The following is a 27,580-nucleotide window of genomic DNA, read 5'->3' on the forward strand; positions in this document are numbered from 1 at the left end:
ACTAACAGTTCGATGTTTTCCAGGAAGATTGCCTGCTATTCAAACATTTGCAACGCCCGAATACAAATACCAATTGATACATACATGAGTATGTATGTGTTAGGTTTCTTTCCTTTCCTACTACTAATGCTTTCCTTATACTTGCATGCATAAGTAAAATTGTTCATATTGTTTGTGTCTAGTGTAAGTGTTATGGTCACATATAAGAAAGAAAAGTAAAAAATTGGTCGCTTAAGTTTGTATTTGAAATAAATTAACTAGACACCATTAAACTCTAGCTTTACGGATGGATGCTATTTAATGATGGTAGTAAGAGGGGGCAGCGTAGACGGGAGCCTTGAGCACGACGGGCGCGGCCTTGACGACGACGGGGGCGTGGGTGGGCGCCGTGTTGTGCACCACCGCGTTGAAGCCGTTGTGGGCATCAGCGGTGTAGTCGACGGTCCTGATGGAGCCGTCAGCCTCGGCGAAGGAGTAGGAGCCCTTCACGACATCACCATCGCGGGTCTCGTGCTGGGACTTGTTGTCGCCGGTGTGACCGTCAGCAACGGAGTAAGAGTACTCGTATTGGGCGGGGTGAGCCTGTAACAGAAACAAAAATGTTAAGGACGTGACGACTACAATTGTCTAATATTATGATGACAACATAGGGCAAACTTACGATTTCCTCGTGGGCAACGGCGACCTTAGCGATGGGGGCGGCGTAGTGAGCGACGGCGGGGGCAGCGTGGTAGGCAATGGGGGCGGGGGCAGCGTGGTAAGTCACGGGAGCGGGGGCAGCGTGGTAGGAGACAGTAGGAGCGGCGTGGTAAGTCACTGGGGCGGGGGCAGCGTGGTAGGCGACCTGAGCGGGGGCGGCGTGGTACGCCACGGGGGCGGCAACCAGCTTATGGCCGATGGTCTGGGGCTGGTCGTGACGCACGATGCTCTGGGAGGAGACAGCGGCAGCCGAAGAATAGTGAGGCTCAACCAGGAGACCGGCCTGGGCTACAGCCACGAAGGCGCAAAGGGCTACAACCTGTAAAAAGAAAAAATAATCAATTTATTTCGATAACGTAGCTATTTTCTGACGTATGTTTATTTTCAGTCTCCACTTACTTTGGAGAACATTGTTCTTTGATCTGAGACGGTTCAAAAGTAAATGATAATTTTTGAGCCTAGTGCCCTACTTTATATACATTTGCAAATCGCAATGGGTGAGGTCAATTGTAGCACATACTGGGTTCGCGACAGCGGGTGAAGTGGTCAAGCAAGCTGTTGGCGCAACCTTGCCTCGGGTTAGCCGTTTGCTCATATACACATTCTTCCTAGAAAGACTATCGATATGCGTACCTAATCTAACTTGTGTCGTTTCCTTATCCTGTTCAACTAGACATGGGGAAAAGCATTACATTTTGATATCAGTGACTGACGATCCCGTTCCAAAAAAGTCACAGTGAACCCTGTGGTTCATTACAGTGGTCCTGTAATGAACGTTTTTTTTTCACAGTTATTTCAACGTGACTATGTCACGCCTGTTACCGTATGACCGTGTTTTTGTCACACCGTTAACAGTCACAGCACTCCACAGCGTCGTTATTTGAGTAACAGACTGCGCTAGGCTGTTCCTAGAACAGTAGGAACGTATGTGATTTTGTAACGTTGTTCTTTTGTGAAAAGTCACCGTGACACCTTTTGACGGCGAGTCACGGTGACAAAGTCACAATGACGTTATTTATCCCCCATGTCTATGTTCAACTAATCCTCAACTTATAAAAAAAATCTGATTCTCCTAAACGTGAAGTGGAAGAGCGAAATTGCAAAGTAATATTAGTTTTTGAATGACGTTTTTAAACTATGAATACACATCAGCGTGATTATCTTCTACCTAATAGGTGGCAAAAATATCCATCCTCATGAAATGTTACTTGGTAATAATAACATAAATGCCATCACCGCGAATAATTTGGCAAAAACCAAGGACTTAATGCCTCGCAAAACGTCAACTAAAGCATGATTTCCACCAAATGAATAGTGCCGCCCGGCCACGGCTTCGAGCGCACGCAACAACAGCCGAAATTATCCGATCGGATACGACAACAGGCGAACGAAGCCGATCGTGCTTCACATAGCATACTTTCCGCTAAGATCGCGTATCGCGGAAGACACTATACGCGCCTTGGTAATAAAGACTTTAAGTTAAATATAATATTTACCCCCTGTTTCACCATCCATTGATTAAATTTATTTGAAAGATAAATGTGATGCCGTCTTTGTTTGTTTCGTTCGAATAGACGGAGACGGCATCACATTTATCCGTCAAATAAAATTGATCAATGGGTGGTGAAACAGCGCCTTAATATTGTTTAATGATTGTAAAATTCTTTCCGATCCGATCCGATGCGAGCCGTTTGGTGGAAATCATGATAAAAAGGTGTAATGATGCATTAAAAATATCACAGTTGTTGAGATTAGTATGCTTTTATTTAATAAAAAAACTTGTACTTATATGACATGGCAAACACTGAAAAAAAAAGACTTGCTAACAGTAACAAAAAAAAAATGTTGCTTGTAATAATTTAATTTGATTTTAATTCTCTACTTGATTATGTTTTAATTATTTGATATTGGTTTTAATTTTAATTTTAATTTTATGACACTAACGTAGGTAATAAGATTATTGTTACTAACACAATATGAACTGATTGTTTGAAATAAATGATTATTATTATTAATAACTTGAATGACTACAAAACTAAGGCCTACTAAGTAGCACATACTTAGCTAAAAGTTAGGAGATGTCTTACAAAATCAGTTTTGCAATATTAGCATAATTTTGGTTCCTAATTAGTAAATTTTGGCTATACGTCAAGTACCCAAACTAGTTCACCTATCCTTTTCATCAATGGGATGGAAATTTAAGTACCACATTTTTTATACGTAGTTTGCGATAAACTAGCAATGGATGAATTTGTTTCAAGATCGGGCAATGTGGCGTAGAAAAGAAAAGATTTAGCAGTATGCGCATGTGAGTTCATTTGATGTAAATATGACGTAAACACTTACTATAAAATATTTATGTCATTTTTAACTCATGTTATGCATCGCATAAAAATGTTCATACAGAGTTGTTGAGAGATATTCATACTCGTACATACGTAACCAACTAAAAGTTGGAGAACCCCGTCATTGTCACTTCAAAGTTCAATGTCTCAAAAACGGCTGAACCGATTTTGATAAAACATGTCTAAGAACCATCGTTAGAAAACCTCATCGAATAAAAAAAACCGCATTCAAATCGGTCCACCCGTTAAAGAGCTATGGTGCCACAGACAGACAGACACACAGACACACATAGCGGTCAAACTTATAACACCCCTCTTTTTGCGTCAGGGGTTAAAAACCAGCATCATACGAGTATCACTTATTAATGTGCACCTATAAGGTTTTGCTATTTTGTCAAAATAGGAGCTTGTATTGTATAACTACTGTTTACAGAGAAAAGCTTGGAATAAAATGAATTTGTTTTATAAGCATGTTGTAGCTTTATGATTAAACTTATTAAAGACAATGGATTGCGCGAGTAGGGAGCAAGATGTGCCCATATATATTTACCTAAAAATATCATAACTAATTCTTTACCATGCATGGACAAAACTGTAGCTGTAACCAACTTACTTTTCACATGCACGCAATTTTGTACGCACTGCAAAATGTATAGTTTTCATATGACAAAACAACGACATATTAATTATGTAACCCCGACATATTAATATTGGTCTGTAAGATTTTTCGATGATAAACAATCGATCTAGCTTAGTCTTATCTCTGGGAAAACGCGTGTTTTCGAGTTTTAGGGTAGAGCGTAGGTCATTGAAGTGGCAATGGGTGGGTCAAATATTGCTCGAAGTACAGATAACTGTTGGAGGAGAAAATTCCTCCAGTGATGACCATGTACCATGCCATGGACGAAGCGTTGGCAGGCTTCCTACTAGGTGGACTGACGACATCGTGAGAGATGCGGGCAACCGGCGGATGCTAGTCGCGAATTGTCGTTAATTGTGGCGTTCTGAGGACTAGGTCTTTGTTCAACAAAGGACGTCTTCCGGCTGATGATGATGATGAAACTCGGTCACCCAGATACTATTCCATGAACTCGTATAAATGTGTAGTAATCATTGCTCTACACACAAACGGAGATAACGGATTTGACCCATTTTTGATAATTTGTTAGTCAGACATGAAAGTGAGCTAGGTAGGTTGTAGGTTTCATTTTATTTCATCATTGTATCTCTGTGCGATTATTTTTAGAGTTCCGTAACTCAAGAGGAAAAACGAGCCCTTATAAGATCACTCGTGTGAATGTCTGTTTGTCGAATAACCTGAAATTTGGTGGGTACACATAGGTAAGTTAATGAGTGGAAGACAATAACGTGTAACGTAAATAAAAAAAACATAGGGTTAAAAAAAAATCTGGGGTTCAATTAAAAAAAAAGTTTGCATACTACCTATCATCATCATCCCAGCCTATATACGTCCCACTGCTGGGCACAGGCCTCCTCTCAGAACAAGAGGGCTTGGGCCATAGTTCCCACGCGGGCCCAGTGCGGATTGGGAACTTTACGCACCATTGAATCGCTTCGCAGGTTTGTGCAGGTTTCCTCACGATGTTTTCCTTCGCCGCAAAGCTCGTGGTAAATTTCAAATGTAATTCCGCACATGAATTTCGAAAAACTTAGAGGTGCGAGCCGGGGTTCAAACCCACGACCCTCTGCTTGAGAGGCGATAGGTCAAACCACTAGGCCACCACGGCTATACTTAACGGGTAATATATCAATTATACGAGTAACAGGGCCATCGTGATAATATCAAATATGTATTTTTTTATACTTTTAAAAGGGCACGGTCACTAAATAGAACAAAATCGACCATTCCGTCTCTTATTCTCCTAAACTATAGCCGCTACATTTTTTATAGATTACAGAAAAACCCATACGAAGTCTGTGGTATTTTTACATATTTTTTACGTCTATCTACGTCAGCAACCAACGTAAGATGACCCCATGCATTTTACTCAGGAGCACGTCTTTGCTGACTCTGAATGGTCATAGATACATAGATACCTAAAAATTTGATTAGAATAACTACTAACAGTTCGATGTTTTCCAGGAAGATTGCCTGCTATTCAAACATTTGCAACGCCCGAATACAAATACCAATTGATACATACATGAGTATGTATGTGTTAGGTTTCTTTCCTTTTCTACTACTAATGCTTTCCTTATCATCATGTCAGCCGAAAGACGTCCACTGCTGGACATAGGCCTCCCCCAAGGCTCTCCACTCAGACCGGTCTTCTCATCTTAACCAGGTCGTCGCTCCATCTTGTTGGAGGCCTACCGACAGCTCGTCTCCCGGTCCGCGGACGCCATTCGAGAACCTTCTGGCCCCATCGGCCATCCGTCCTGCGAGCAATGTGCCCCGCCCACTGCCACTTTAGTTTCGCAATTCTTCGGGCTATGTCGGTAACCTTAGTTCTATACTGCGGATATCATCATTTCTAATTCTATCCCACAGAGAAACCCGAGCATAGCCCTCTCCATAGCCCTCTGAGTGACTTTGAGTTTTCTCATGAGGCCCATCGTTAGCGCCCACGTCTCAGATCCGTATGTCATCACTGGCAACACACACTGGTCAAAGACTTTTGACTTCAAACACTGCGGTAATTTGGACGAAAAGACACTGCGAAGCTTCCCGAACGCTGCCCAGCCGAGTCGGATTCGACGAGTGATCTCTTTCTCAAAGTTGGACCTACCTAACTGGACCGTTTGTCCCAGGTATACATAGTCGTCAACAACTTCGAGCGCAGAGTCTCCGACTATTACGGGAGTTGGTACAACATGGACATTAGACATGACTTTCGTCTTGTCCATGTTCATTTTCAGGCCAACTCGGTCGGAAACTCTACTGAGGTCAGCGAGCATAGCACCGAGGTCCTCCATGGTCTCAGCCATGACTACAATGTCGTCGGCGAATCGAAGATGAGTGAAGTACTCGCCATTAATGTTGATGCCTCGTCCTTTCCAGTCCAAAACCTTAAAAGCATCCTCCAATGCAGCGGTGAACAGTTTCGGAGAGATCACATCTCCTTGTCTGACTCCCCGCTGCAGAGGAATAGGCTTCGTGCTCTGATCCTGTAATCGGACGGACATAGTGGCGTTTTCGTACAAACACTTCAACACTTCGATATACCGATAGTCAACTTGGCACCGCTGGAGAGCCTGCAGCACAGCCCAAGTCTCGATCGAATCGAAGGCTTTCTCGTAGTCCACAAATGCTAGGCAAAGGGGGAGGTTATACTCTTCAGTCTTCTGTATAACCTGCCGCAGCGCATGTATGCGGTCTAATGCTTTCCTTATACTTGCATGCATAAGTAAAATTGTTTATATTGTTTGTGTCTAGTGTAAGTGTTATGGTCACATATAAGAAAGAAAAGTAAAAATTGGTCGCTTAAGTTTGTATTTGAAATAAATTAACTAGACACCATTAAACTCTAGCTTTACGGATGGATGCTATTTAATGATGGTAGTAAGAGGGGGCAGCGTAGACGGGAGCCTTGAGCACGACGGGCGCGGCCTTGACGACGACGGGGGCGTGGGTGGGCGCCGTGTTGTGCACCACCGCGTTGAAGCCGTTGTGGGCATCAGCGGTGTAGTCGACGGTCCTGATGGAGCCGTCAGCCTCGGCGAAGGAGTAGGAGCCCTTCACGACATCACCATCGCGGGTCTCGTGCTGGGACTTGTTGTCGCCGGTGTGACCGTCAGCAACGGAGTAAGAGTACTCGTATTGGGCGGGGTGAGCCTGTAACAGAAACAAAAATGTTAAGGACGTGACGACTACAATTGTCTTATATTATGATGACAACATAGGGCAAACTTACGATTTCTTCGTGGGCAACGGCGACCTTAGCGATGGGGGCGGCGTAGTGAGCGACGGCGGGGGCAGCGTGGTAGGCAATGGGGGCGGGGGCAGCGTGGTAAGTCACGGGAGCGGGGGCAGCGTGGTAGGAGACAGTAGGAGCGGCGTGGTAAGTCACTGGGGCGGGGCAGCGTGGTAGGCGACCTGAGCGGGGGCGGCGTGGTACGCCACGGGGGCGGCAACCAGCTTATGGCCGATGGTCTGGGGCTGGTCGTGACGCACGATGCTCTGGGAGGAGACAGCGGCAGCCGAAGAATAGTGAGGCTCAACCAGGAGACCGGCCTGGGCTACAGCCACGAAGGCGCAAAGGGCTACAACCTGTAAAAAGAACAAATATTAAATTTATTTCGATAACGTAGCTATTTTCTGACGTATTTTTATTTTCAGTCTCCACTTACTTTGGAGAACATTGTTCTTTGATCTGAGACGGTTCAAAAGTAAATGATAATTTTTGAGCCTAGTGCCCTACTTTATATACATTTGCAAATCGCAATGGGTGAGGTCAATTGTAGCAGATACTGGGTTCGCGACAGCGGGTGAAGTGGTCAAGCAAGCTGTTGGCGCAACCTTGCCTCGGGTTAGCCGTTTGCTCATATACACATTCTTCCTAAAAAGCCTTTAACTATCGATATGCGTACCTAATCTAACTTGTGTCGTTTCCTTATCCTGTTCAACTAGACATGGGGAAAAGCACTACATTTTGATATCAGTGACTGACGATCTCGTTCCAAAAAAGTCACAGTGAATCCTGTGGTTCATTACAGTGGTCCTGTAATGAACGTTTTTTTTCACACTTTTATTTCAACGTGACTATGTCACGCCTGTTACCGTATGACCGTGTTTTTGTCACACCGTTAACAGTCACAGCACTCCACAGCGTCGTTATTTGAGTAACAGACTGCGCTAGGCTGTTCCTAGAACAGTAGGAACGTTTGTGATTTTGTAACGTTGTTCTTTTGTGAAAAGACACAGTGACACCTTTTGACGGCGAGTCACGGTGACAAAGTCACCATGACGTTATTTATCCCCCATGTCTATGTTCAACTAATCCTCAACTTATAAAAAAATCTGATTCTCCTAAACGTGAAGTGGAAGAGCGAAATTGCAAAGTAATATTAGTTTTTGAATGACGTTTTTAAACTATGAATACACATCAGCGTGATTATCTTCTAATAGGTGGCAAAATATCATCCTTATGAAATATTACTTGGTAATAATAACATAAACGCCATCACCGCGGATAATTTGGCAAAAACCAAGGACTTAATGCCTCGCAAAACGTCAACTAAAGCATGATTTCCACCAAATGAATAGTGCCGCCCGGCCACGGCTTCGAGCGCACGCAACAACAGCCGAAATTATCCAATCGGATACGACGACAGGCGAACGAAGCCGATTGTGCGTCACATAGCATACGCCTTGGTAATAAAGACTTTAAATTAAATACTAGATTTACCCCCTGTTTCACCATCCATTGATTACATTTATTTGACAGATAAATGTGATGCCGTCTTTGCTTGTTTCGTTCGAATAGACGGAGACGGCATCACATTTATCCGTTAAATAAAATAAATCAATGGGTGGTGAAACAGTGCCTTAATATTGTTTAATGATTGTAAAATTCTTTCCGATCCGATTCGATGCGAGCAGTTTGGTGGAAATCATGATTAAAAGGTGTAATGACGCATTAAAAATATCACAGTTGTTGAGATTTGTGTGCTTTTATTTAAAAAAAAGCTTGTATATGACATGGCATGCACTGAAAAAAAAAAAAGATTTGCTAACAGTAACAAAAAAATTGTTGCTTGTAATAACTTGAATGACTACAAAACTAAGGCCCACTAAGTAGCACATACTTAGCTAAAAGTTAGGTGATGTCTTACAAAATCAGTTTATTAGCATAATTCTGGTTCCTAATTAGTAAATTTTGGCTATACGTCAAGTACCCAAACTAGTTCAGCTATCCTTTTTTTCAGTGGGATGGAAATTTAAGTAGGTACCACATTTTTTATACTTAGTTTGCGACAAACTAGCAATGGATGAATTTGTTACAAGATCGGGCAATGTGGCGTAGAAAAGAAAAGATTTAGCAGTATGCGTATGTGAGTTCATTTGATGTAAATATGATGTAAACACTTACTATAAAATATTTATTTCATTTTTAACTCATGTTATGCATCGCATAAAAATGTTCATACAGAGTTGTTGAGAGATATTCATACTCGTACATACGTAACCAACTAAAAGTTGGAGAACCCCGGACATTGTCACTTCAAAGTTCAATGTCTCAAAAACGGCTGAACCGATTTTGATAAAACATGTCTAAGAACCATCGTTAGAAAACCTCATCGAATAAAAAAAAAGCATTCAAATCGGTCCACCCGTTAAAGAGCTATGGTGCCAGACAGACAGACAGACAGACAGACACACAGACACACATAGCGGTCAAACTTATAACACCCCTCTTTTTGCGTCAGGGGTTAAAAACCAGCATCATACGAGTATCACTTATTAATGTGCACCTATAAGGTTTTGCTATTTTGTCAAAATAGGAGCTTGTACTGTATAACTACTGTTTACAGGGAAAAGCTTGGAATAAAATGAATTTGTTTTATTAGCATGTTGTCGCTTTATGATTAAACTTATTAAAGACAATGGATTGCGCGAGTAGGGAGCAAGATGTGCCTATATATATATTTACCTAAAAATATCATAACTAACTCTGTACCATGCATGGACTAAACTGTAGCTGTAACCAACTTACTTTTCACATGCACGCAATTTTGTACGCACTGCAAAATGTATAGTTTTCATATGACAAAACAACGACATATTAATTATGTAACCCCTTAGTAAAACTATAAGCAAAGCTCGCTATAATGGCTCCAAAAATTTCGATGAATTTGGTCTGTAAGGTTTTTCGAGGATGAACAATCGATCTAGCTTAGTCTTATCTCTGAGAAAACGCGTGTTTTCGAGTTTTAGTTAGAGCGTAGCTCATTGAAGTGGCAATGGGTGGGTCACATATTGCTCGAAGTACAGATAACCGTTGGAGGAGAAAATTCCTCCAGTGGTGACCATGTACCATGCCATGGACGAAGCGTTGGCAGGCTTCCCACTAGGTGGACTGACGACATCGTGAGAGATGCGGGCAACCGGCGGATGCTAGTCGCGAATTGTCGTTAATTGTGGCGTTCTGAGGACTAGGTCTTTGTTCAACAAAGGACGTCTTCCGGCTGATGATGATGATGAAACTTGATCACCCAGATACTATTCCATGAACTCGTATAAACACATAGTAATCATTGCTCTACACACAAACGGAGATAACGGATTTGACCCATTTTTGATAATTTGTTAGTCAGACATGAAAGTGAGCTAGGTAGGTTGTAGGTTTCATTTTATTTCATCATTGTATCTCTGTGCGATTATTTTTAGAGTTCCGTAACTCAAGAGGAAAAACGAGCCCTTATAAGATCACTCGTGTGAATGTCTGTTTGTCGAATAACCTGAAATTTGGTGGGTACACATAGGTAAGTTAATGAGTGGAAGACAATAACGTGTAGCGTAAATAAAAAAACATAGGGTCTACTTCTGGGAGTCAATTAAAAAGAAAGTTTGCATACTACCTATACTTAACGGGTAATATATCAATTATACGAGTAACAGGGCCATCGTGATAATATCAATTATATATTTTTTATACTTTTAAAAGGGCACGGTCACTAAATAGAACAAAATCGACCATTCCCGTCCCTTATTCTCCTTAACTATAGCCGCTACATTTTTTATAGATTACCTACAGAAAAACCCATACGAAGTCTGTGGTATTTTTACATATTTTTTACGTCTATCTACGTCAGCAACCAACGTAAGATGACCCCATGCATTTTACTCAGGAGCACGTCTTTGCTGACTCTGAATGGTCATAGATACATAGATACCTAAAAATTTGATTAGAATAACTACTAACAGTTCGAAGTTTTCCAGGAAGATTGCCTGCTATTCAAACATTTGCAACGCCCGAATACAAATACCAATTGATACATACATGAGTATGTATGTGTTAGGTTTCTTTCCTTTCCTACTACTAATGCTTTCCTTATACTTGCATGCATAAGTAAAATTGTTCATATTGTTTGTGTCTAGTGTAAGTGTTATGGTCACATATAAGAAAGAAAAGTAAAAAATTGGTCGCTTAAGTTTGTATTTGAAATAAATTAACTAGACACCATTAAACTCTAGCTTTATGGATGGATGCTATTTAATGATGGTAGTAAGTGGGAGCGGCGTAAACGGGAGCCTTGAGCACGACGGGCGCAGCCTTGACGACGACGGGGGCGTGGGTGGGCGCCGTGTTGTGCACCACCGCGTTGAAGCCGTTGTGGGCATCAGCGGTGTAGTCGACGGTCCTGATGGAGCCGTCAGCCTCGGCGAAGGAGTAGGAGCCCTTCACGACATCACCATCGCGGGTCTCGTGCTGGGACTTGTTGTCGCCGGTGTGACCGTCAGCAACGGAGTAAGAGTACTCGTATTGGGCGGGGTGAGCCTGTAACAGAAACAAAAATGTTAAGGACGTGACGACTATTATTGTCTCATATTATGATGACAACATAGGGCAAACTTACGATTTCCTCGTGGGCAACGGCGACCTTAGCGATGGGTGCGGCGTAGTGAGCGACGGCGGGGGCAGCGTGGTAGGCAATGGGGGCAGGGGCAGCGTGGTAAGTCACGGGAGCGGGGGCAGCGTGGTAGGAGACAGTAGGAGCGGCGTGGTAAGTCACTGGGGCGGGGGCAGCGTGGTAGGCGACCTGAGCGGGGGCGGCGTGGTACGCCACGGGGGCAGCAACCAGCTTATGGCCGATGGTCTGGGGCTGGTCGTGACGCACGATGCTCTGGGAGGAGACAGCGGCAGCCGAAGAATAGTGAGGCTCAACCAGGAGACCGGCCTGGGCTACAGCCGCGAAGGCGCAAAGGGCTACAATCTGCAAAAAAAATACGATTAGTAATGTCGTTATTGTTGCCACGTCAGAACGTAATATAAACGTATGACTTTGATTATATCACTCACTTGAGAGAACATGTTTTATTGTTTCTGAGATACGAATGATAAAATTGACACCCTGTGATCTAGTTTATATACTCGCAATTTGCAGTACGTAAGGTCAAATTTTGGCGAATGAAGCCGTAGGAGGGAGCGGTTAAACGAGCTTTCAATGCTACCTCGCCCCGGGTTAAAGAATGTAGAGAGTGTATGTAGAGTCACAACGTATTTCTCCACTGCTAAAGGAATAAAATTTGCAACTGCAACGTCCGTAGCCACATCCGTCCATCTTTTAAAGTGGATGTAACATAACTACTTAACGATAAGTTAGACGTTATGAAATAGGACCATTAGTACGATATTCGTGTTTGATTTTAATCGTTTGCTGACATTATGTAAGTGATATTGTTGTAGGTACCCATGTGTAACGAACGAACACACAATGGAAATTAAATACCTACTTAAATAAATTAACAATACTTTAAAAAAGTTAAGGTTCGCCTTCACTAATGGACTTCGCTGTCGCAGGTCTCTGATTTGGGATCCATGGTAACATAAGCATCAAAGGTATAAGACAATTACATGAATTAACGTTTGTTTGGTGTATCTACGAATAGCTAGAGTCAACTAAAATGACTTAAATCATTAAGTGGGGTAAATTTGGGCTACCGAGGAGACTTAAAAAGTAGTTTGATTTTGATGTCAATCTCAATACATTAATAAACTAGTAAGCAGTACAGAAAACAGGCATAGGTATAGACTCGCCATTTTTTATTATTTGCTTTTATTTAGCTTACAACGTTCGTACGTGAGTATTGTATTGTATTGTATATTACTCTATTGTATATAAAACGCGAGAAAAAGACGCACAAAGGCGAAATTTATCACTTACAAGGATCTCAGGAGGTGAGATCATAGGTGTTTATGAGTTGTGGTTTAAAAATTTGCAAATCGTTTTCCGACTTTCTGATCCGATCGAGCTTCTGAAATTTGGCAACTTATGTAGGTCCAGAGACGAGCTCTTTAACCTCAGACCATAGAAAAGATTTCTTAGGTCTGAGTCTTTAACACTTAATGGGCTTGATTTGAATTTTGGTACGGATAAATAGATTGGATGACAATGATAATAAAGTTAACGGAAAGTACAGTTAGCAAAAATAATATAAAAAAAAATATTTAACAAATTCTTATATGTATGGGACTTTAATTCATGAGCCACCATGGAACCTTTTCAAAGGAAAAGTCATTATGAACCATCTAAGAACCATCGCTAAAAACCTGCTTTCAAATAAAGAAAACCGCATTCCAATCGGTCCACCCGTTTAAGAGCTACGGTGTCACAGACAGACACACACACAGACTGACACACATAGCGGTCAAACGTATAACACCCCTCTTTTTGCGTGGGGGGTTAAAAATAAATTATGATATCCTTAGAAAACAGTGGGGACAACTCATTGACATCTATGTTGACTTCTGCATACACAGCAGTCTTTCCCAAACAGACGGTCACAATCACAGAAGTAATAATATATTACTTCTGTGGTCACAATCTACTGGTGATTGCCATCAAGGAAGCATCACGAATAGCTCTCTTTATCTAGCGTAATGACAACTTCGGCCATAACTTAACCAACAAAAAGTTGCAAATCCCCCGACTTTGTCACTTCAAAGTTCAATAAGTATCTCAAAAACGGCTGAACCGATTTTGATAAAACATGTCTAAGAACCATTGCTAGAAAACCGCACACAAATCGGTCCACCCGTTTAAGAGCTACGGTGCCATAGACAGACAGACAGGCAGACAGACAGACAGAGGAGACACACATAGCGGTCAAACGTATAACACCCCTCTTTTTGCGTGGGGGGGTTAAAAGGGGTGCACACCTTGGAGATTTTTTCTTCAATGTGTACCTACAATACTTGGAAATTCAATTGTTACGAGTATACAGAGCTCAAAGTGAAATATGAGATTGTGCTTTTTTTAACCCCTGACGCAAAAAGAGGGGTGTTATTAGTTTGGCCGCTATGTGTGTCTATGTGTCTGTCTGTGGCACCGTAGCTCTTAAACAGGTGAACCGCATTAAATGCGTTTTTATTTATTTAAAAGCAGGTTTACTAGCGATGGTTCTTAGACATGTTTTAACAAAATCGGTTCAGGCGTATTTGAGATATTGAGCTTTGAAGTAACAAAGTCGGGGATTTCTAATTTTTTTGTTCGTTATGTTATTCTTTAAAAGTGTTATTTCTAACGTATCAGATAGACATGAGGTGAGTTTTAAACCACAACACCTTGTTTTCTACTTTTTAGATTTATTTATTATTTAGATTGATTAAGGCGGTCGGATTTTTTAATTTTTTAAATTATGTTACAATTTATATGGCCAGAGAGTACAAACAAGTGGACGTCTGCTTTTCGTACGTAGTAAATATACATTGAATATTAAGCAATGAATTACAATTCATTCTAAAAAAATCGAAACGGAAATAAGAGTATCAATACGTATTAATTAGTATTAATGTTCCAAATATATTTAGTTAGTGTAGAAATTCCCTATCTTAAAGATGAGAAGCTCATTGAGAAGTTATTATGTGTTTTATCTTTTAACACTTTTTTAGGGTTCCCTACCCAAAGGGTAAAAACGGAACCCTATCACTATCTCACGAACCGTGATAGCTAGACCGTTGAAATTTTCACTGACTATGTATTTCTGTTGCCGCTATAACAATAAATACTAAAACAGAATAAAATAAATATTTAAGGGGGGGCTCCCATATAACGAACGCGATTTTTTTGCCGTTTATTGCTCGGTTTTTTATAACGACAACAGGTAGACGCTTGGAATATTCATAGAATATTTAGTCGTATTTTACTTTAAAAATACATAGTAAAATAAAAATAAAACAAATATTTAAGGGGGGCTCCCATACAACAAACGTGTTTTTTGCTAATGTCTAATGTTGTATAGATAATGGTACGGAACCCTTCGTGCGCGAGTCCGACGCGCATTTGGCCGGTTTTTTTTAGTTCCTTTCGCAGCAGAATGCAAATGATTTTACGAAAAGTTAAAGAAACTTTTCTTTTGATTTCACTTCTGCCCAACAAAAAAGTGTTTTGTCTCAGGTGCATGTAAATATTAAGTTTGCATGTAGCTGCTACTCGTAATAATCCCACTAATATTATAAATGCGAAAGTTTAGTTTGTAAGTCTATTTGTTTGTTACCTCTTCACGTCTAAATCCCTGGATCGATTTAGACGAAATTCGGTATTCAATAGTTTGAATCCCGGAAAAGGACATAGGATAGTTTTTATCCCGGAAAATTGCATAGTTCCCGCGGTATAGGGATAAATGAATTCTACGCGGAGGAAGTCGCGAGCAGCATCTAATGTATGCTCTTAGGTTTCCACTGTCCTTTTAGTCAAAGTTGACATGAGATTTGTCAACATGGGATGTTTTTCTTTCGTGATTCTCAATTATTATTTATAGATGAAATAAATTAGGTATCAGGTGTAAAAAAAAAAAAATTAAAGTTTTTCTGGTTTATAATAAGTTATCTTGCCTTTCAATTTATAATCACTATTTTTGGTGAACATTATTTTAATGGTGGTAGTAAGAAGGGGCGGCGTAGACTGGCGCTTTAACGACGACGGGCGCAGCCTTAACGATATGCGCGGGCGCCGAGTTGTGCACCACCGCGTTGAAGCCGTTGTGGTCGTCGGCGGTGTACTCCACGGTCCTGATGGAGCCGTCAGCCTCGTGGAAGGAGTACGAGCCCTTCACGACATCGCCGTCGCGGCTCTCCTGCTGGGACTTGTTGTCGCCGGAGTGACCGTCAGCAACGGAGTAAGAGTACTCGTATTTGGGGTGAGCCTGCAATTAGAACAAAAACATTAAGGAACTTCGTGATTCCCAGTCCAAAAATTTTAAAGTTATCAAATAGCAAACTTACGATTTCTTCATGGGCAATGGCAACTTTAGCGATGGGGGCAGCGTAGTGGGCGACGGCAGGGGCGGCGTAGTGGGCGACGGCAGGGGCGGCGTGGTACGCGATCGGAGCAGGAGCAGCGTGGTAGGATACGGCGGCGGGGGCGGCGTGGTAGGCTACGGGGGCAGCGACGGCCAGCTTGGCAATGTGTTGGGGCTGCTCATCGTGACGCACGATGCTCTGGGAGGAGACGGCGCCGGCGTGGGAGTAGTGAGGCTCGGGCAGGAGACCGGCCTGGGCCACAGCCGCGAAGGCACACAGAGCTAGTACCTGAAAGAAATTTGTTTTAGAAGCTCAAGAAGAAGAGTCAAGTAAAAAATAACAGAAAATATACCCGTCAATCAATATATTTTCAAATTGTAATTAATGAGACATACTTTGGAGAACATAATTGATAATGCTTCAGATACGCCTTGATTGTAAATGATGCTTGTAGACTGTTGAGTTCCAGTTTTATACTTGGCGTCTGTCGTGCGTAATTCTTAATCAGGTTGTAATGTAACCTTGCCCCAGGTCAGACATGTGAGTAAGATACTATCTGATACAAAATGTGAAGGAGACAAATATATTAATTGTATATTGTTTTCTTACGGCCAATCGTTTCATTGCACTCTAACCTTTTAATGGCATTGTTACATAGGAGTATTTACCGTAAAACAGCTGGATATATTAGTTAAACAATTGTACTATTTGGTAGAAGTTATTGTTGTTAATTTTGTGATTTTCATGTAATTTAAGTGCTTACGTCATGATATCTATAGATATTATTTTCTATTATGTTCTGTATCAATAACGCTTTCGTTGATTGGTAGTGATATATTTAGGTTAGCAACTTTATTTCTTGAAAATAAAGATATCAAAAAACGCATTTTATATCTAATCTAATATATATCTAATATCTAAATAAAAATAAATCGTAAAATGTGTTGCTAAGCGCAAAACTCGGGAACGGCTGGACCGATTTCGCTAATTCTTTATTTGTTGTGTTCGTTATTGTCAGGAGAAGGTTTTTATGGAAGAAAATTTAGAAAAATTACAACGGGGGCGAAGCCCCCGGAAACAGCTATTTTTTAAAATAAAATAAACCTCTTTTATGTGGTTTTCGCATTTTCACTTTTTGTATGCAAATCTTGGATATTAAATTTGGCATTGTCTACAAGTGCAACTGAGTTGTGACCTTTTCAGTAGTGCATTTATGTAGTTAAAATTTGGATCTTAAGCCGAGTTTAGACTTGCAGTAAAAATCGTGCAAGTTGTATTATTCTTGTAAGTCTAAACTCCTCTTTAGTCCGGTTTACGAAGTAGCAGTTTCAACATTTGTGTGCTATGCAACTAAATTAATTTTGAATTAAAGGCTCACTTGGGGGAACATCTAACAAAAAAGTTTTATGTCAGAAACACATTTTTAAAAGTTTTAACCACTCTTTTAAAATGCGAAGAACCCCGGATTAAAAGCCTTTGTAATCGACTTCTCTTCTTATCAGGGTGGGTTTAGTACATGCTACGGCTATGGAAGGCACTACCAATCTACCACTTTTTTAACACAATAAATACATACCTTTTGTCAATCGTTCCAAGGTTAAGTTAGTCTTTGTACATCTAGATAATAAGATGTACAAAGACAAACGAAGTTATTTTTTGTGTTATTTTTATGTATAAAGAGTTATACAATACAATACAATAGGCGTAAAGTAAGATACATAGTTACATGTGAATGCTGCATGCTGCAAAACCTGTACAATCCGTGGGCTCTTAGAAAAACCTTCGGGTTTCGGGGGAAATCGGAAGGATTCCTGTAGTAGAAAATGACAATTGTCTTTTTGAGTTAGTACCAATCCATCGCGAAGAGTGCACTCGTTGTGTTTTCATTTATTTATATAGAGCAGTTAAAACCACCACTAACTTATTTATTTACTTTGTTATTTTTCGGAAATTGATTTCCACGGGGAGTCAACTTACTCGTAAACAGGGTATTTCTTTCAATTCCAAATTCAATTATTTGTGTAAATAGCCAATCACGGGAAATTGTTTATAATAATATACATAAATATTTTTTAAAGAAGATGAAAGTTTCAAGAAAACTGTATCGTAAATATTTTAATAAGGTTATAGAAGCAACGGGGATTTAGAAAAGTACATTAAAAATATTAAACGAAAGCAGACCAAAAAAATTTAATTCACATACCCAAGAGAACTAGATACAGTATAACAACAGCTCTATATTATATACTTCCGAATAAAAGTAGTGTGTTAAGGCGGGTGTTCTCTATTTAAATTAACGATGGAAGAATTCGAAAATGTTGATTTTGTTTTATTTGTATCATGACAAAAAGTCATATTGTGTTAAAATCAGAAAAAGATAGAGAAACGTAATATTAGTACAGTAAGGTTTATTTTATACTGATGGTTATTGTTCAAATAACTTTTTACGGTAACTTTAAAAAGTTTTGCAAGTTCATAACAGAACAGAACGCTTATAATTATATATTATCGCGTGTCATCGTCTATATCCGAAGCATGCTTCTAAAATCCGAAGGTTTTTTTAAGATCTCATGTAGGTAGTGTAAGTAATCTATGAATGTAACGGAATCTTTGAACTTGATTTTTGACCACTTTTTATTATGGTTTTTGACACGAAATTTAGCATTTTTGCGTAGTACTGATGTCGTTACAATAACATGATACCATCTTTTTCTACCACCATGTCCATGTCCTAAAAATGAGTAAAAAAGAATGAATATGGAGGATAGGCGGCGTAAAGGGGGCACGGACGGGGGGCGAAGCCCCCCTCAAAGGGGGCTAAGGGGGCAATTTTCGACATTACAAATTCGATGAAAAAAATATGTTACGAAAATTTGAAAACAATTTTAGACTAGTCGATCTAGACCTGAAAACACTAAGCTCTAATCGCATCTTGGCCGTGTACCAAGCCTATATGGGAATAATTTGTAACTATGTATCTATCAATATGATGACTATATCGCTACTCATCGCGATGAGAAGGTAATGATAAACTTTCAACTTGATTTTTACCCACCTTCGTTTTATTGATACGAAACTGGGCAATTATGCGTAGTTCTAATGTGAATACCATAATAGTTATGGCACCTATCGACCAATCGATGATGAGTCGGAATGAAGACAGGAACCCACTTAAAGGAGAATGTGCAGAATTGCGAACAGGAAGAATCGCTAGTGTACACAAATCGTGCTTGGGAAGTTGCGCGATAATTTGTGGAATAACTACGTTCGAGCCAGAAAATAGGTACTGCGTGATATTGTAAACGTGGTGAATACATATGGCAAATCAAAAATATATCAGAGTTCTTGACACGATTGGGTTCTGTGGAAATCGATAACGAAAGACAGATTAAAACAACGACGACGCTGTCGAAGCTGTTATAGGTTGCATTAACGATGAAAACCTTCGATTAAAAGGCTTAGTGCCAAGGTCGTCCGTACCGAATTAATTTCAAGTGGCATCGGCCATACGCGTTAAGCGCTCAAATCCTTATTCGCACACCGCGTTGACTAATAAGAAACCCCGTTTATCAGATTCTCAAATCCTACCATTTTGTCAAATCTGCAAGAAAAAATATATCTCGCAGATTGTCGTTTTAAACAAAGTGACAGTTTACGACCACCGCTACCGGTACTACCAACTAACAAAACTGAGGTAACACAAAATAAACCTACCTGCACATTTTGCTCGAAGGTAGGTCATACATTTGAAACCTGCTTCAAAGTGAAAAGTCGTAGTATCAAATGTTAAATTGTGTTGGCAGCTGACTAGTTGACACCGATGAAAGTCAGTATTGGCGATTTTACCGTCAACGCTGTTTTTGACAGCGGGGCGGAGTGTTCAGTGATGTGCGAGTCTGTAGCTGAGAAACTTCCAGGAAGGACTTCACACTGTCAACTATCTGAAAGGTATTGGACAGTTTCCTGTAATTTCCACTGTGACATTAAAAACCGTTTGCATGATCGACGAACCCATGTCGAAATGCAATTCTTTAATGTGCCAGATTATAACATGGGTTCGAAGATTTTAATCGGGATAGATTTGATTAAAAATACTAACCTTGACGTGTTAGTGCCGCTCATGGCGCAAAACTCGTCCGTGGGACTTCAATAATGCATATCCAATCTCGCAATGAGATTTTCGACAAATTGACTGTGACCTCACTGACAGTAACGATAAGATTTGTTGCGAATTCTATTAAATAAGTACTCCCACCTATTCATTCGAGGATTTCCAACTACACGTGTTAAGACTGTCAACTGGAGATCAGATTGAAAAATCCCGATAAATACGTTGAACGACGGCCATACCGTTTAAGCCTGTAGAACGCGAAAAGGTTCGTAAATAATTAAGGAATTGCTAGAGCACAATATTATTCGGGAAAGTCAATCTCCATTCTCGAGTCCAATTATATTAGTGAAGAAAAAGAACGGTGACGATCGTTTATGTTGTGGATTTTCGGGAGTTAAATTCGAATACACTTCGTGAAAATATACCCTCTTCCACTAATATCTGACCAGTCGATCAACTTGCAAACGGAAACTACTATACGACGTTTGACATGGCAGCAGGATTTCATCAGATCCCCATAGCTGAAGAGTCGATAGATGAAGACTGCATTCGTACGCCCGACGGTTTGTATGAATATCTAACGATGCTTTGGACTCACAACGCGTATTGTTTTATTGATACGAAACTTGGCAATCATGGCAGTTCTTCGATACCATAATAATGGGCACGTCGAGCCATCGATGAGGGAGACGGAAGATAGACAGGAACCAGCAAGGAGATGTGGCGAATTGCGAACTGGAAGAATCGCTACTGTACACAAATAATGACTGTGCACAATGGCGAATGTGGTGCAATACTATTATGTGGAATTCAGATTGTGCAGAATTGCGAACAGAAGAATCGCTACTGTACACAAATAACGACTGTGCACAATGGTGAATATGGTGAAATACTATTGTGTGGATTTCAGATTGTGCAGAATTGCGAACAGGAAGAATCGCTACTGTACACAAATAATGACTGTGTACAATGGCGAAGTGGTGAAATACATGTGGCAAATAAATATATGTGGCATTCAGATTGTGCAGAATTGCGAACAGGAAGAATCGCTACTGTACACAAATAACGACTGTGCACAATGGTGAATATGGTGAAATACTATTGTGTGGATTTCAGATTGTGCAGAATTGCGAACAGGAAGAATCGCTACTGTACACAAATAATGACTGTGTAGGTACAATGGCGAAAGTGGTGAAATACATGTGGCAAATAAATAAATGTGGCATTCAGATTGTGCAGAATTGCGAACAGGAAGAATCGATAGTGGCATAAACATCGATTAATCCGCCTTGAGCACGAGGGGCGCGGCCTTGACGACAACGGGCGCGTGCGTGGGCGCCGTGTTGTGCACCACGCGTTGAAGACGTTGTGGTCATCGGCGGTGTACTCCATTTGACGTACTTTTGTGTACTGACATTTGAATTTACTGTTGTCAGAAATTAGTTCTATTGGTTTTCCGCAATATGTCGAGTTTTTTATAATTCTAGTCAGCCTTTATCTGAGGGGAAAATAAAACCCAATAATATTTTTGACACTTATTTGTGTATTGCAAAATAAATATTCAGTCATCAACTACTTAACTATCATTTAAATCTTTGGTATTATGATAGCAATGATTTAATGGTGGTAGTAAGTAGGAGCGGCGTACACGGGAGCCTTGACGACAACGGGCGCGGCCTTGACGACGTGCGTGGGCGCCGAGTTGTGCACCACCGCGTTGAAACCGTTGTGGTCGTCGGCGGTGTACTCCACGGTCCTGATGGAGCCGTCAGCCTCGTGGAAGGAGTACGAGCCCTTCACGACATCGCCGTCGCGGCTCTCCTGCTGGGACTTGTTGTCGCCGGAGTGACCGTCAGCAACGGAGTAAGAGTACTCGTATTTGGGGTGAGCCTGAAATTTGAACAAAAATATTTAGGAACTTCGTGATTCCCATTAGATTTTTTTTAAAGATCAAACAAACAAACAAACTTACGATTTCTTCGTGGGCGACAGCAACTTTAGCGATGGGGGCGGCGTAGTGGGTGACGGCAGGGGCGGCGTAGTGGGCGACGGCAGGGGCGGCGTGGTACGCGATCGGAGCAGGAGCAGCGTGGTAGGATACGGCGGTGGGGGCGGCGTGGTAGGCTATGGGGGCAGCGACGGCCAGCTTGGCAATGTGTTGGGGCTGCTCGTCGTGGCGCACGATGCTCTGGGAGGAGACGGCGCCGGCGTGGGAGTAGTGAGGCTCGGGCAGGAGACCAGCCTGGGCCACAGCCGCGAAGGCGCAGATAACTACAATCTAAGAAAATAAATGAATCGTACAATAACCATCTAATTAAATTGTTGTCCACATTACATTATGTTTTTAAAGACTAATAAACTTTTGTATTTTATCCTGAATTATCTTACTTTAGAGAACATGGTAGGTTATGCTTCAGATACAGCTCAAGTGTAAGTGATGACTATATGAAACTGAGTTCGAGTTTTATACTAGCACGTTGTCTGTCCTGCGTAATTCCCAATCAGGTTGTAGTGCAACTTGCAACCTTGCCCCCAAGTATGACATATGAGCAGCAGCATGCGTATTAGATTATTCAAAATGGAAAGTCACCTACTTAGATAGATTGTGAGTAGGTTATACGGTTGTGAAAGATATAAAAGAAGTTTATTGTTTAAAAAGAAAAAAGAAAAAACAAAGTCTAAACCTCTTTGTTCTTACTTTGCATTGAGGATAGAACGCGAATAACTAAAACTTTTGGTGAAAATTATTACAGTCTCTGATTATTGGTCGCGGTTACAAAATACCTATAAATAAAAATATGAGTAAATACAAAAACCAATTCCTGCTAAATCCACTTTGCTGCAAATCAAGCTTAGTAAGCAATTATAAATAAAATAAATATCACGGGACAATATACATCAATTGACCTAGTCCGAAAGTAAGCTTAGCAAAGCTTGAGTTATGGGTACTAAGCAACGGTTAAATATAATTATATAGGTATAGATACATACTTAAATACATATTAAACACCCAGGACCCGAGCACAAACATTCGTATTTTTCATACAAATATCTGCCCCGACACGGGAATTGAACCCGGGACCTCAAGCTTCATAGTCAGGTTCTCTAACCACTAGGCCATCTAGTCGTCTATAAGTAACTTCATTCATACTCTGACTATGACCATTTTGAATATTGCAATTTCCTATCATTATAATAACGAACTACATTGGATCCTAAAATTTCACACTGTTGTATTGTTGTAATGTAACGTAAAAACTCAATTAGACGTTTTAATACTAGTCGCTGGGTCTGCAATCTGATGGTGAACCTTTCCTAGCTCAAGAAATCAAAGTGAAAACAAGATTGCTGGCTATGGCGTCGGATTTTATTTAATTACCTGATTTTCTCATCTAAATTGGAAAGCCCACATTGAGCAAATAAATAATAAGATTTCCAGCTGTTGTTACGCTTTGTCAATACTGTCTGAAAATTGTTCAGAAGCTATAACTAAAAGTGCATATTATGGAAGCGTCTATCCTCTGCTAACATATGGCGTTATTTACTGGGGAATTCAGTTGATATACATAAAACGTTTTTGCTCCAGAAGAGATGTTTGAGAACCATTTACCGGATGCATTCTGAACAATCTCTTCGAAAAGTTTTTAGTGAAGGGCGCTTCATGACGCTATGCGGCATCTACATATTGGATTTATGCTTATTTGTTAAAAATCAATCACATTATTTTACAAAAAACAAATCGCTTAAGTTAAATGTACGGACGCAATATAAGTATAATATTCAACTGCCGAAAATAAATAGTTTAATTTATAAAAGGAGTACCTATGTCACAGCTATAAGAGTGTTTAACAACCTCTCACTTGATTTAAAGATGTTGGAGGGGGATATATTTAAGCGGAGGCTCAAAAACTGGCTTTTGGATAAAGTATTTTATAACTTAAAGGAGTATTATAGAACTACCTAATTAGCCATTTAGTTTTTAAATTATATTCTTTTATATTTTAATCATATTTTCAACAATATTGTACGCCCGAAATGGGTAACTGTTGAAACTACCTACCATCTGTTGTAATACCATCTTAGTTACACAGTTATACAATAAAAATATTCTGATTCTGATTTTTGTGTTATTTTATTACTTACATTTTAAGATAATTTAGTTATTAACTTCATATTGGCAATTTAAAAGAAAATAATCAAAAACAAGCTTGGAAGAGCAGAATATATTATTTTTCATGGCTATTAATCGGATCAGGATGATTATAGCTTTTTTACTCTGACTAAGGAAGGGTAATGATTTTTATCTACACCCATATAGTAAATCCTCCATTATGCGTTCAAAAACCATAAATAATGACCAGCATAACGACATTGGATTCTATTATGAACACGATATCTGTATTGTAATGAGATTTCATGCATTATTACAGAACCGGGGCCAGCCGCGCCGCGCGCACGAGCAGGCGCAGCTCGTGGGGTAGACATACCTACCTAGTTAAAGTTAATGCAGGTCATTATCAATGGTTCTTGAACACTAGAGTAATTAATATATGGGTTTAGATAAAATATTGTATGCAACTGTACGTAATTAGGCCTCAAAACACTTATGTGACCCTATTATGAAACTCGGATTTTAAGGGTCCCTATTACGATACAAATGTATAAATAACTGTAGCAGTATGTACATACATTTCTAGTAGTACTGGTTCGGCCCCATGGTAGTTTAGAGGTTCGATCTATGGCCAAGTAGAGGATCGTGAGAGCCCAGGCTCGAACCTTTTGTGTTTTTCAAAATTTATGTGTGAATTTTATCCTCAGCTTAATGGCTAAGGAACAATAAAAGGGTTAATGAAGCAGTTCAATGGTTTATTTTTAAAATAGTTAACTATCTGCACAGGGCCCACGTAGGAACTGCTGGAGTGCAGTGCTGCTGCAGCAACTGCACTCCAGCCCCCACATTCTGAGAGAAGATGTGTGCTCAAAAGTGGGATATACATAAGTATATTGTAGCTGGAGATCATAACGATGATGACTGGACCCAAATTTAAAACATGAAAACGTCTAATTCGAGTAGATGTATCAACTTAGCTTTATTTTAAGTAAAGTTCAGACTCTTGGTCAAGATTAGAGTGTTTTAAGGATTATAATAAAAAAAAGATTAATATTTGGTCATAATTTAACCTGTTATATTATATAAGGGTGAAAATGTTTAAAAATTAGCAATTGAGAATTAATAAGTCTTTAGATTAAAATAATTTCAATTTTTTCTTTTCATGTTTCATGGGATTCTATTCTGCTGTTCACATAATAGGATGCAAAGTAGTATCTTTTTGTGCTTATAAAAGTAATTTTTCAAAGATGCTTGTAAAGATTGTGTTTTTATGCGTAATTTCTGTTTGAAAATTGTCATTGATAGCGATAGTTCAACACTGTGGGTTTTGTTTTAATTAGTTTTCTACTTCTCGTAAGGTCATTTTTGCAAAGGTGATACTCACTGTTAGGCCAAACTTTAACATAATGAAAGTGAAGTAAATAGGCCTTTGAGTTTATTTATATATTTGATTAAAGTTTTTTGTTTACTGTACTGTTTGTTGATAATTATACCTACTTTTATTAGGTATCATTTTTATTTTATCATTTATCATTCACCGGAATTTTACTACCTAAATACCAGATTATTTTACTGTCACCGTATTTATATAAGTATACAAAATATATACACATATAATAAAAGCTTGTAATAAAATAAGTTTTCGTTAAAATTTCATTTTTAAAACAAGCTTTTCTTTTTGCTGACTGTATTTGGTTTGTCAGTCAAACTAAAAGTATTTACCAAATTTCAAGTCGATGTCATTAACCATTGATGAGTCCCGTCCTTCGGAGTCGATCCTGGCTGAGCCACCAGAATTTTACTACCAGATAATGTATTATCATCGGACATACGTAACTATGCAAAATTTCAAGTCAATTTGTCCACCGGATGTGGGTGAAAATTCGTTTTCGAGATTTGACCTGCGTATACATACATACAGACATTTGTAAGTGTAATAAGCTTGTAAAAACAATAGCTAATTGACATTTTAGTATTGATAATCCCACAGCCATGATCCCGAGCATTTTAGTTAATTCATCGAATGCTCTGCTTTTAAGCAGTGTAAACTTCTACTTTCTGAAATATATTGTGACAAAAGTAATTACAATATTACCACTAGCCAAGCATTTTGTGATGTGTTTGTGTTTTACATACTTCAAGATGAAATTTTAAAGATTCATGAAAACAAAACCAGAATTATATTCATATTATTATGTATCTCGAACTATTTCGACACATCAATTCAATGATAATGCCACTTGTATTATGTCGTAAGACAAAATTCAGAGCAACTTGTGATTGAGATCTACCTTGTCAGTAAAACAGACAACTTACTTAGGTATATTATGCATCGGTAATCTCAATAATTATTCCGGGAACAAAGCTGTCAGACACGGCTCGAAATTAATAAAATTTTATTTTGATAATGTATCAAGCTTAATTGGGTAGGTACTGAGTTAAGAACCATATATTTCTAAAGCTTAAAAGTCAGCCTCGTTACGAAAATTATAGGCTGACCAGGGATATAAAAAACCTGACGCGAGGGCAGCACTTCTAAGTTTTATATTGCAACATTTTTTACACTTTCTATACGATATCTACCATTCATATTGACAAACGGTGTCGGTAATGTTATTTAAAGAAATGTTTTCTAATCCCTCGGACTTTTTCTATGAAAAATACTTTTATACATTGTGAATTATTTTCCTTCCAAGGCTATGGATAATCTTCAGCATTTTAACGCACTAAACACAAAATAACACTTTAAAATACCACACGTAGGTAAACAACGTTAAACTTTGGCAGCAATAGACTGACATTAAAATTTGAATTTACTGTTACCAGTGCAAGAAATTAGTTCTATTGGTTTCCGCAATATGGCGAGGTTTTTTATAATTCTGGTCAGCCTCTATTGAGGAGAAAATAAAACCCAATAATATTTTTGACACTTATTTGTGTATTGCAAAATAAATATTCAGTCATCAACTACTTAACTATCATTTAAATCTTGGTATTATGATAGCAATGATTTAATGGTGGTAGTAAGTAGGAGCGGCGTACACGGGAGCCTTGACGACAACGGGCGCGGCCTTGACGACGTGCGCGGGCGCCGAGTTGTGCACCACCGCGTTGAAGCCGTTGTGGTCGTCGGCGGTGTACTCCACGGTCCTGATGGAGCCGTCAGCCTCGTGGAAGGAGTACGAGCCCTTCACGACATCGCCGTCGCGGCTCTCCTGCTGGGACTTGTTGTCGCCGGAGTGACCGTCAGCAACGGAGTAAGAGTACTCGTATTTGGGGTGAGCCTGCAATTTCAACATAGATATTTAGGAACATCGTGATTCGCAGTCTAAAACTTTTAAAGTTATCAGTGCGCAAACTTACGATTTCTTCGTGGGCAACAGCAACT

At 39.8% G+C, this 27,580-nt stretch overlaps 2 protein-coding genes and 1 pseudogene across 2 annotated transcripts in view; all 3 read right to left on the reverse strand.

Annotated features, from left to right (window-relative positions):
* Positions 1-267: 267 nt before the first annotated feature.
* LOC141433712 (uncharacterized) lies at positions 268-7,442 on the reverse strand (annotated as a pseudogene).
* Positions 7,443-11,221: 3,779 nt separating this feature from the next.
* LOC141433713 (uncharacterized) lies at positions 11,222-22,562 on the reverse strand. Its single transcript, XM_074095807.1, has 9 exons — positions 22,470-22,562; positions 22,054-22,359; positions 21,701-21,971; positions 16,366-16,454; positions 15,953-16,258; positions 15,604-15,873; positions 12,029-12,043; positions 11,586-11,942; positions 11,222-11,506 (listed from the first exon to the last, which is right to left on the reverse strand). The coding sequence occupies exons 1-9, from the start codon at positions 22,479-22,481 to the stop codon at positions 11,222-11,224; spliced, it is 1,911 nt and encodes a 636-aa protein (XP_073951908.1). The 5' UTR covers positions 22,482-22,562.
* A 4,625-nt stretch (positions 22,563-27,187) lies between these two features.
* LOC141433714 (uncharacterized) overlaps positions 27,188-27,580 on the reverse strand; it is an 11,011-nt gene continuing 10,618 nt past the window's right edge. Inside the window, exons 9-10 of the mRNA XM_074095808.1 lie at positions 27,556-27,578; positions 27,188-27,476 (exon numbers count right to left, since the gene is read on the reverse strand). Of these exons, the coding sequence (XP_073951909.1) occupies positions 27,204-27,476; positions 27,556-27,578 (296 nt within the window). The 3' untranslated portion in view covers positions 27,188-27,203. The remainder of the gene's footprint in view (positions 27,477-27,555; positions 27,579-27,580) is intronic.

Source organism: Choristoneura fumiferana, chromosome 12 (assembly GCF_025370935.1).
Source record: "Choristoneura fumiferana chromosome 12, NRCan_CFum_1, whole genome shotgun sequence".
Lineage (NCBI taxonomy): Eukaryota > Metazoa > Arthropoda > Insecta > Lepidoptera > Tortricidae > Choristoneura > Choristoneura fumiferana.

Excerpts from the sequence above, each read along its gene's own strand:
- LOC141433713 (XM_074095807.1), bottom strand. Across the intron at positions 16,455-21,700 it reads TCCTACTTACTACCACCATT|ACGCCAAGTATAAAACTGGA; the intron begins AAATCATTGCTA and ends TACGCACGACAG. Across the intron at positions 16,259-16,365 it reads TATCAATTATGTTCTCCAAA|GTACTAGCTCTGTGTGCCTT; the intron begins GTATGTCTCATT and ends AATTTCTTTCAG.